A 10606-nucleotide genomic window follows, 5' to 3' on the forward strand; every position below is an offset into this window, starting at 1 on the left:
ATACTGGCTGCCAACACGTATAGAAGGATAGAGCCAGAGCACCACATACTTCTTACATCCAGTGACCTCTCCTGTGATGTAGACATTCTGTCCTCATCTTTTCCATTTGACAAATTCTTTCAGCCGCGTCTCGTCTTTGCAAAGATTGTTACACATGTTAGCTTTCTCAATTTTTCAATCAAACTCCCCACCTTATCAACACACACTCCCAATTGTGCCCACTGTGCTCCCAAATGCACCCAAATAATATACTGCTCAAAAAAGTGACCCCAGCAGAAATAATGCCCCCTATAGTGCCTCTAGCAATTATAATGCCTCCTAGAACGCCCCCTAGTAATAATAATGTCCGATAAAATGCCCTCAGTAATACTTATAAAACCCTACATTGTGCTTTTCCAGTAATAATGCCTGTGTCCCAAAGAATAATGTCCCCCAATATGTCCCTATAACAGAAATGCCCCATACAGTGCCTCCAGCATTAATATCCCCCATTTTACCTCAAGTAAAAATGTCATTATAGTACCCTTAGTATTAATAGTGCCCCCAGTAATAATGCCCCTTTAAAAAAATACCACTATAGAGCCCCAGTATTAAAACGCCCCCAGTACCTCCAGTAATGCCCCAGATAGTGCTCTCATATAAAAAAAAATCCCCAGTAATGCCCCTTATAAAGCTACAGTATAAGCCACCAGTAATGCCCCTCATTCTGTTCCTAGTATTAAAAATTCCCCTAGTGTACCCCCAATAATGCTGCCAGTTATGTGCCCCACTGTGCCCCCAGTAGCAATGTCGCCCACAGTGCCCCTTCAGTAATACTGTCCCCCACAGTGCTCCTATAGTAGTAGTGTCCCCCACAGTGCTCCTGCAGTAGTAATGTTCCCCATAGTGCCCCTTCAGTAGTAATATCCCCCAAAGTACTCCTTTAGTAGCAGTGTCCCCACTAAGCTCTTCCAGTAGTAATATTCCCCAGAGTGCCCCTTCAGTAATACTGTCCCCCACAGTGTTCCTACAGTAGTAGTGTCCTCCACAGTGCTCCTCCAGTATTATTGTCCCCCACAGTACTCCTCCAGTAGTAGTGTCCCCCACAATACTCCTCTAGTAGTAGTGTCCCCCACAGTGCTTTTCCAGTAGTAGTGTTCCCTACAGTGCCCCTCCAGTAGTAATGTTCCTCCCAGTGCCTCTCCATTAGTAATGTCCCTCCCAGTGCCCCTCCAGTAGTAATGTCCCCCACAGCGCCCCTCCAGTAGTAATGTCCCCCACAGCGCCCCTCCAGTAGTAATGTCCCCCACAGCGCCCCTCCAGTAGTAATGTCCCCCACAGTGCCCCTCTAGTAGTAATGTCTCCCACAGTGCTCCTCCGGTTGTAATGTGCCCCACAGTGCCCCTCCAGTAGTAATGTCCCCCACAGTGCCCCTCCAGTAGTAGTGTCTCCCCCAGTAGTAATTTCCACCACAGTGCCCCTCCAGTAGTAGTGTCTCCCCAGTAGTAATTTCCACCACAGTGTCCCTCCAGTAGTAATGTCCCCCATAAAGCCTCAGTATAAGCCACCAGTAATTCCCCTTATAATGCTCCTAGCACAAAAAATTCCCGTAGAGTACCTTCAATAATATTGAGAGTTATGTGCCCCACAGAGCCTCTTCAGTAATACTGTCCCCCACAGTGCTCCTACAGTAGTATTGTAGTAGTGTCCTTCACAGTGCTACTCCAGTAGTTATGCCCACAGAGTCCCCCTCCAGTATTAATGTCCCCCACAGTGCCCCTCCAGTAGTAATGTCTCCCAAAGTGCGCCTCCAGTAGTGGTGCCCCTCAGAGTGCTCCTCCAGTAGTAGTGTCCCCCACAGCACCCCCAATAGCAATGCCCCCCCAAGTAATGTCCTCTATAGTTCCACCACAGTCACAGTGCCCCCCCCCCCCCCCCCCCCCCCCGTAGTAGTGTCTAGAGATGAGCGAATCGACTTCGGATGAGCACTCAGTACAGTATTAGAATGTATAGGCTCAGATGAGCCAAAGTCGCGAGACTTCGGGTAATAACTTCAAAAATGTATTTATACTGTTAAAAACGTTTTCCTGAACTCTGTTTCGGGTTCCAAGTGGTACCTTGGAACTGAACCCAAGTCAGGGAAGGGGTTTTTAACAGTAGAAATTAGTTGTGTTACATAGATAAACTACTGTAGTACTAGACAAGGGTCTCCAAGGCTATAATTCATAAAAGCCTTTTAGGACTGCAATTAGTGCTGAGATGAAAATCCAAAAATGTTGTGTGGTGCTGACAAGCTCTTCACATAAATGTCATTACTTATTGAAAACTCCATGCCATTTTCTTCTTCATTTAGATGTTGTCCCCCATAACAACGGGTGAAGTTGAATTTAGAGACAATCACGTGCAGTTTTACCTGATGTCTGTGAGTAGTAGATTAATAACCTTTGCATCTCCTATTTAATAAATGAGTATCACATCTATGAATACTGTATGTAATCATTCTCTTTACTGTGCAGCTTAAAGCCCAGTTTGAGGTCTGCTTCACCATCACATCATTTCTGGACCAACGGGCTTTACTCTATCAGAACAGCGCCGTTACCATATGCGATTATTATGATGCAGGTAATATGTCCAACGTAAAAAGTTATTAAGAATCATTTTTACATTGTAATATACTGTACATGAAAGGAATTCCATGCTTTTTTTTTTATACTTTTAGTCACTTTGAGATGACTGCACAGCACTCAAATCATTTATGGAAGGTTTATTTTCTTGTTTTATTTACAGATAATGCAGCTTTTGCTGTGTATACCTACCCCTGCTCACCTACCGCTGTGGTAAGAAAAAACGGAATCAGTTGCACAGTGTGTGTGGGCACACTGTACCACTAGAACAGATTTGGCTTGGGGTTATTCCCAAGAGTGTTCTCAAAGTGCCCACCTTCAGGTCTACAGAGGGGTCTGGACTTCTGCAGAGGAACTAGCAGTCCACTACCTTTCAGGGTAGTGTCTGTTCAAGTGACTGCATACACAAGGGTCAAGAGACATTGATGGAAAACATCAAGGGTTCAGGCAAAATCATAGTCAGGAACAGGGCAATCAGAGTACATGCAATCCAATAAACAGTCTGAGGTCAGGGCAGCCATTGAAGGGTCAAATCCATATAACAATTGCAGCAAGCCCCTGAGGAGCTGTTGCAAAGTATGGGAGTGGGAGTGGTAGCGGCAGCGATGAGATGTTGTGTCATAGTGTACTGTAGGTCTTCAGGGAATGGCTCTCTGGGGATCGGTGCAGTGGAAAGGTAGTTTAAAGAATCAGGCCAGGTGTAAGGGGGTATGGTGGCTGGTTGGATGGCAATTTAATAGCACTAGCAGGCACTTGTCCACTGTGATACAGGCTTACCGTATGTTAGTCTGGCCTGGATGTGGTTTGGGTGATGGGTGTCTTAACAGTAGGCCCCCACCTTGCAGCAGTGTCTGTAAAGCTGTATTTCACTGATCACTCTGCTATCTTGACATATTGATGATTTCTGACAGCAGTGTTCTGGATATTGATGATCTCTCTGGAGTGTTTGTATATGGATATGGTTCCTTGAAGTAGGAGCTCTGACATTTGCTTCTTCTCCTTTCTTCCGCCTGAAATGAGCCCCCCCATCCTTACTGGCAGGAAGTAGGACCAGCCCACCCCTACCAAGTGGAGAGGAACAGGATAGTTAGCACAGTTCCTGCCAACCACTATCATCTTGTTGGAATAAATGGCCAAAACATGTACTGAAAATACATATAAAACATAATAATTGCTGATAACCCCAGGTTTAAGGTACTGCACAAGCAAAAGTGGGTACACAAGCAGATGAACGTAGAATGCACACCTTTGCAAGAACTTAGGAAATTAATGTATTGCTCCTGATCCTGAACACTCACATAGGGGAAGGAAGTTCCCCTGGGTGGCTGGCCATACGTTGGAAAAGCTTAGGGTGTGTGCACACTGGCCTCTTAAGAACTAAAGGGAGCACACACAGGTAGTGAGAGGCACTGCCAGCAAGAAGAAGACGTCAATCTCCAAGCGTTATCAGCCAAGCTACTCTTGTAGCCAGGCATATTGGAAAGAAAGACCGGCGGGCCTAAGATACTGGAGAACAGAAACAGGGAATCGAGTGAGCAGTGCAGCACATGTGCCTGCCAAGGACAACAAACTGGCTGTGGGCAAGGGCCACCATCATAACAGAAGGTGTCTATAGGTCCTTTCTATTTATATAGATTCCTCTATAGGAGTCATGTGTTGGAGGGGTCAATATAAGTAGGCTGCCTCCAAAGCCTTGTCATTTTGGTCGTGTATCCCAACTTGATGCTTTCAATAACAAAGAAGTCATTACTTTCAGATGGAAGCAAAATATCTGTAGTGAGTTCCCATGAACTTCACATGTGCCAATTGTTGGATTATGTCAGCTACATAGAGAAAACAGTGATCTGTTCCCAAACAAATGCAGTAAAGAGCAAATGTAAGGGACAGATGTGTCACGGTCCGATTCCTGCAATACTCAGGAAAAGAACCAATCAGGCAGCACAAAGTTACATATTTCACCCATCCTTCTCGACAACTTTGGTTAAGGTATCTACCTGGCTCCAGGATTTTGGTGAAGTCACAAATGTTGCCAAGCAGAGAGACAGAAGTCCGGAAGTTAGATATGGGAGTTGGGTAGAAGTGTGCAATATTGGGGTAGAACGTGAGCAAAGTTGGTGATATGAAAAGTCTAATAGCAGAGGCCAAAAAGAGCCAGTTATACAGTAAGGTGAGGAGAATTTGAGTAGCCCATCGAGCCAAAGTTTTCTTAGAGGAACCTAGGAGTAGTGGTTATGCATTATAGTAAGTGAGCTATCTCACTGCAACCTTGACTGGCAGGGTGAGGAGATGGCACTGTAAAGCAGTGACTTGAGGTATTACATGATCAGGAATGAATTCATATACAATGTATCTGGCACCAGAAGAGCATCTGCTAAATTATATCATACTATATGATGTGGAGCCTATAGAATAGGATAAAGGGGAACAATCTGACAGTAACTGGTTCTATTCTTTCTCCAGGAATAATCTTGATGCCTTCATGTCGGATCACATTTCAGGATATTCTATAACATAAAGAATTGTTGTAGATTTTAGTTTGCAATACTTAATGATGATCTATAATAAAAAATAAAACAGATGAAAAGACCATTGGAATGTCAAGGCTAACCGTTTGGAACATGCCGAGAACTGGAGGAGGATTCATTGTGTTCATTGTGTGGTGGACTGTTTTGTTGATGTTTTTCTGCTCTCAAAGTCTCTTCTGTGATAATCCATCTGTGATTTCATCCATAAATCAAAAGTAAAATACTTTCCGTCTTCAGCTTGTGTCCAACTTGCTTTTTGTTCTAGTAGTCACACATCTGGACTAGACTTGGGGGGGTCACCCTTTCAAAAAAGGCTACAAACAGGTCTGACTCCATCCTTGTCTAGTAGTCACACATCTGGACTAGACTTGGGAGGGTCACCCTTTCAAAAAAGGCTACAAACAGGTCTGACTCCATCCTTACCTGCACAGAATAGAACAGAGATATTTTTGTGCACCGTGGTAAATCTGAATTGAGCTCTACTGTGGTTACATTTATGAAAGGAAACATTAGTTAAGACAAAGAACAAACCTCAGCATCGACAAGGGGCACACATCTGTGCTAGGGTCACATAGTGAAACTGCCCAATCAAATGGGTATTCAAGATTAGCAGAGTATGTTGACATTACTGTCCTGGTTTGGCAGTAAAAGCCCCTTAGATGACACAAAAAGATATATTGGGGGAAATTTACTAATCAAAATGTGCCAGAATTTGCCAAAAAGACTTTTCTAGCCTTTTTACAATGCATCCGATAAGTGGCGGGTAGAGTTGAGCGGACACCTGGATGTTCGGGTTCGACGAGTTCGGCCGAACTTGAAAAAAAAGTTCGGGTTCGGGACCCGAACTTGACCCCGAACCCGAACCCCATTGAAGTCAATGGGGACCCTAACTTTTGGGCACTAAAATGGCTCTAAAATAGTCCTGGAAAGGGCAAGAGGGCTGCAAAAGGCTTAAGAGCATGGCAACTGTTCTGCAAACAAATGTGGATAGGGAAATGACTTAAAATAACAGAAAATACAGAAAAATTTAAAATTACAATCTGGATCTAGGAGTAGGAGGTTGAGGAGGCGGTGAAGGAAGAATAGGTAACCAACACTGATTTGTGTTATTTTTTATTTTTAAATTGGGGTATCCCCAAAATATTGGGACATATAACAAAATAAAACAAAGAATAAGTGCACTTGAGTACAAGGATAGATGGTTGAGGCTGGTATAAATGTCTATTCTGCACAAGGTACGGACAAGTCCCGTGGGATCCATGCCTGGTTCATTTTAATAAACTTAAGCTTGTCCACATTGTCTGCGGCCTATGATAATGCTCTCTGCCGTGCTAAACACACGTTCACACTATACACTGGCTGCAGGGCAGGTCAGCACCTCCAAGGTTGACAAAGCTTTTCCACATTTTGGCCATGCTAACCCTGCCTTCTCACGTGCTGGCGGTGCCCCAGCTGCGTTGGCGACCTCTTCCTCCTCCTCTGCCTTCGCCTTGTGCTTCCACTGTGCCCCCGCTGTCAGGTGGGAATGCCATCATCAGCGTGCGCAGCAGGGGTTCATTCACGGCAAAAGGGGGTTCATGTCACCCAGCAATAGAACAGAGGATTTTGAGAGATTTAGGGCCTGTCACCCAGGCACAGCAGGGGTTCATTCACGGCAAAAGTGGGTTCTTGTCACCCAGCAATAGAACAGAGGATTTTGAGAGAACGAGGCCCATGTCACCCAGGCACAGCAGGGGTTCATTCACGGCAAAAGGGGGTTCATGTCACCCAGCAATAGAACAGAGGATTTTGAGAAATTTAGGCCCCTGTCACCCAGGCACAGCAGGGGTTTGTATACGCCAAAAATGGTAAAATGTCACCCGACAATTGAAAATACGATTTTTTTCAATTTAGTGCACTAAAATTGGCACTTTTTTGCATTAAAATGGCTCTAAAATAGTCCTTGAAAAGGCTAGAGGGATGTAAAAGGCAGTAAAATGTGCTTAAGAGAATGGCAACTGCTCTGCAAACAAATGTGGATAGGGAAATAACTTAAAATAAAATAAAATAAAATTACAAATTATTAACCTGCAACTCAGAGAAGGAGGTGGATATGGAGTCCGAGGTTGAGGAGTTGGTGAATGTGGTGTTGTAGGTGGAGGCAGCAATGGAGGAGGAGGAGGTAGCCAACAATGTTTATTTTTTATTTTTTATTGGGGTAGGTAGCCCCCAAAATATTGGGACAAATAAAAAAATAAAAAAAAAAAAAGAATCATTGCACTTGACTTGAGTACAAGAATGTATGTTTGATGGTGGTATAAATGTCTATTCTGCACAAGGTACGGACAAGTCCTGAGGGATCCATGCCTGGTTCATTTTAATGAACGTGAGCTTGTCCACATCGGCTGTGGACAGGCGGCTGCGCTTGTCTGTGATGACACCTCCTGCCGTGCTAAACACACGTTCAGATAATACACTGGCCGCAGGCAGGCCAGGCCAGCACCTCCAAGGCGTAAGGGGCAAGCTCAGACAATGTGCCCAATTTGGAGACCCAGAAGTTGAAGGGGGCAGACCCGTCATTCAGTACGTATAGGCGTGTGCACACATACTGCTCCACCATGTTGGTGAAATGCTGCCTCCTGCTAAGACGTTCCATATCAGCTGGTGGTGCTGGTTGTTGTGGCGTGCTGACAAAGCTTTTCCACATTTCGGCCATGCTAACCCTGCCTTCTGAGGTGCTGGCCGTGCCCCGGCTGCTTTGGCGACCTCTTCCTCGTCCTCTGCCTTCGCCTTGTGCTTCCACTGTAGCCCCGCTGTCAGGTGGGAATGCCACCAGCAGCACGTCTACCAGCGTGCGCTTGTACTCGCGCATCTTACGATCACGCTCCAGTGATGGAATTAAGGACAGTACGTTGTCCTTGTAACGGGGATCCAGCAGCGTGGCCACCCAGTAATCAGCACAAGTTAGAATGTGGGCAACTCGGCGGTCGTTGCAGAGACACTGCAGCATGTAATCGCTCATGTGTGCCAGGCTTCCCAGAGACAACGAAAAGCTGTCCTCTGTGGGAGGTGTATCGTCTGTGTCCTCTGTATCCCCCCATCCACGCACCAGTGATGGCCATGAGCTGGTCTGGGTGCCACCCTGCTGTGAACATGGTTCCTCCTCCTGCAACTCCTCCTCCTCATCCTCCACCTCCTCATCCTCCAGAACTGTGCCCTGGCTGGACAATTGTGTACCTTGGGTTTGTGGGTGCAGGAACCCACCCTCGGAGCCACTTGGGAATGACTGGCCGGAAACCCTACGAAATGATCCCTCTTCCTCCTCCTCCTTCTGTGCCACATCCTCTTCCATTATCACCATGGGCGTTTTTTAAAGGAGGCATAGAAGTGGGATAGTAACGCTGAGAACTGCGTTATCAGCACTGGCCATGTTATTGGAGTACTCAAAACAGCGCAACAAGGAACACAGGTCTCGCATGGAGGCCCAGTCATTGGTGGTGAAGTGGTGCTGTTCCGCAGAGCGACTCACCCGTGCGTGCTGCAGATGAAACTCCACTATGGCCTGCTGCTGCTCGCACAGTCTGGCCAGCATGTGCAAGGTGGAGTTCCACCTTGTGGGCACGTCGCATATGAGGCGGTGAACGGGAAGGTCGAAGTTACGCTGCAGCGCAGACAGGCGAGCAGCAGCAGGGTGAGAATGCCGAAAGCGCGCACAGACAGCCCGCACTTTATGCAGCAGCTCTGACATATCGGGGAAATTTTTAAGGAATCTATGCACCACAAAATTCAACACATGCGCCAGGCAAGGGATCTGCGTCAAACCGGCTAGTCCCAGAGCTGCAACGAGATTTCGCCAATTATCGCACACCACAAGGCCGGGCTTGAGGCTCACCGGCAGCAACCACTCCTCGGTCTGTTGTTCAAGGCCCATCCACAGCTCCTGCGCGGTGTGGTATTTGTCCCCCAAACAGATAAGTTTTAAAACTGCCTGCTGTCGTTTACCCCTGGCTGTGCTGAAGTTGGTGGTGAAGGCGTTACGCTGACCGGATGAGGAGCTGGTAGAGGATGAGGAAGCGGAGTAGGAGGAGGAAGCAACAGGAGGCAAACTGAAGCGCCCTGCAATCCTCGGTGGTGGAAGGACATGCGCCAAACAGCTCTCCGCCTCAGGCCCAGCTGCCACTGCATTTACCCAGTGTGCTGTTATGCAGATATAACGCCCCTGACCGTGCTTACTGGTCCACGTATCCATAGTCAGTTGCACCTTACCACAGATGCCGTTGCGCAGTGCACACCTGATTTTGTCCCCTACTTGGTTGTGCAGGGAAGGGATGGCTCGCCTGGAAAAGTAGTGGCAGCTGGGCACGACGTACTGTGGGACAGCCACTGCGATAAGGCCTTTAAAACTATCCGTCTCCACCAGACAGAATGACAGCATTTCAAAGGCCAGTAATTTTGAAATGCTGGCATTCAGGGCTAGGGATCGCGGGTGGGTAGGGGGGTACTTCCTCTTCCTCTCCAGCGTTTGGGAGATGGAGAGCTGAACGCTTCGTGGGACATTGTGGAGATGCTTGGTGACCCAGGTGGTGGTGTTGCTGGAAGATCCTCTGTTTGCGGGGTGGAAGGTGGCACTGTCACTCCAGAGGTGGATGAAGAGGCCGCGACTGCAGCAGAAGAGGAAGCAGGAGGAGCCAGAGACCTTTCTTGGTTTTTGAGGTGTCTACTCCACTGCAGCTCGTGCTTAGCACTTAAATGCCTTGTCATGCAGGTTGTGCTCAGGTTGAGAACGTTTATGCCTCGCTTCAGGCTCTGATTTCATAGCGTGCAAACACTTGTGTCTTGTCGTCAGCACATTGTCTGAAGAACTGCCACGCCAGGGAACTCCTTGGAGCTGGCTTTGGTGTGCTCGGTCCCTTGCTGCGGTGAGCAGTAGAGATGGCCCGAATAGTTCGCCGGCGAATAGTTCCCGGCGAACATAGCTTGTTCGCGTTCGCCGCGGCGGGCGAACATATGCGATGACCCTGACCCTGTACCTGACTTTGACCCTGTACCTCACAGTCAGCAGACACATTCCAGCCAATCAGCAGCAGACCCTCCCTCCCAGACCCTCCCACCTCCCGGACAGCATCCATTTTAGATTAATTCGGAATCTGCATTCTCAGAGAGAGGAGGGAAAGTGCTGCTGCTGATTCAATAGGGAAAGCGTTAGCTAGGGCAGTGTTCTGTGTCCACAGACTCATCTGCTGTAAGGACAGCGTCCTGACAGCACCCCAAAAAGCTCTTTTCAGGGCTGGTACATCAGTCTGCTTTTTTTTTATATATACATATATTGCAGTTGCCTGCCCGTGTGTGAGAGGCTGCAGGCTCAGTCACAGACAGTACTGTGTGCACACCATTCATACAGGGTGTGACAGAAAATACCTCGCAGATAAAAAAAAATCTAGTTAATATTTTTCTGTGATCTAATCCCATTTGCAAGCCCGTGTGTGTCAGGCCCACACA

General features: G+C 47.2%; 1 protein-coding gene across 1 annotated transcript in view; it reads left to right on the plus strand.

Annotated features, from left to right (window-relative positions):
• Positions 1 to 5364, plus strand: part of LOC121003460 (ovostatin-like) — a 100519-nt gene extending 95155 nt beyond the window's left edge. The window contains exons 34-37 of the mRNA XM_040435332.1: positions 2333 to 2401; positions 2496 to 2601; positions 2767 to 2816; positions 5064 to 5364. Coding sequence (XP_040291266.1) covers positions 2333 to 2401; positions 2496 to 2601; positions 2767 to 2816; positions 5064 to 5069 — 231 coding nt within the window. The 3' untranslated portion in view covers positions 5070 to 5364. The remainder of the gene's footprint in view (positions 1 to 2332; positions 2402 to 2495; positions 2602 to 2766; positions 2817 to 5063) is intronic.
• The last annotated feature ends 5242 nt before the right edge of the window (positions 5365 to 10606 follow it).

The sequence above is a fragment of the Bufo bufo genome, chromosome 6, assembly GCF_905171765.1.
Source record: "Bufo bufo chromosome 6, aBufBuf1.1, whole genome shotgun sequence".
In the NCBI taxonomy this organism is placed as follows: domain Eukaryota; kingdom Metazoa; phylum Chordata; class Amphibia; order Anura; family Bufonidae; genus Bufo; species Bufo bufo.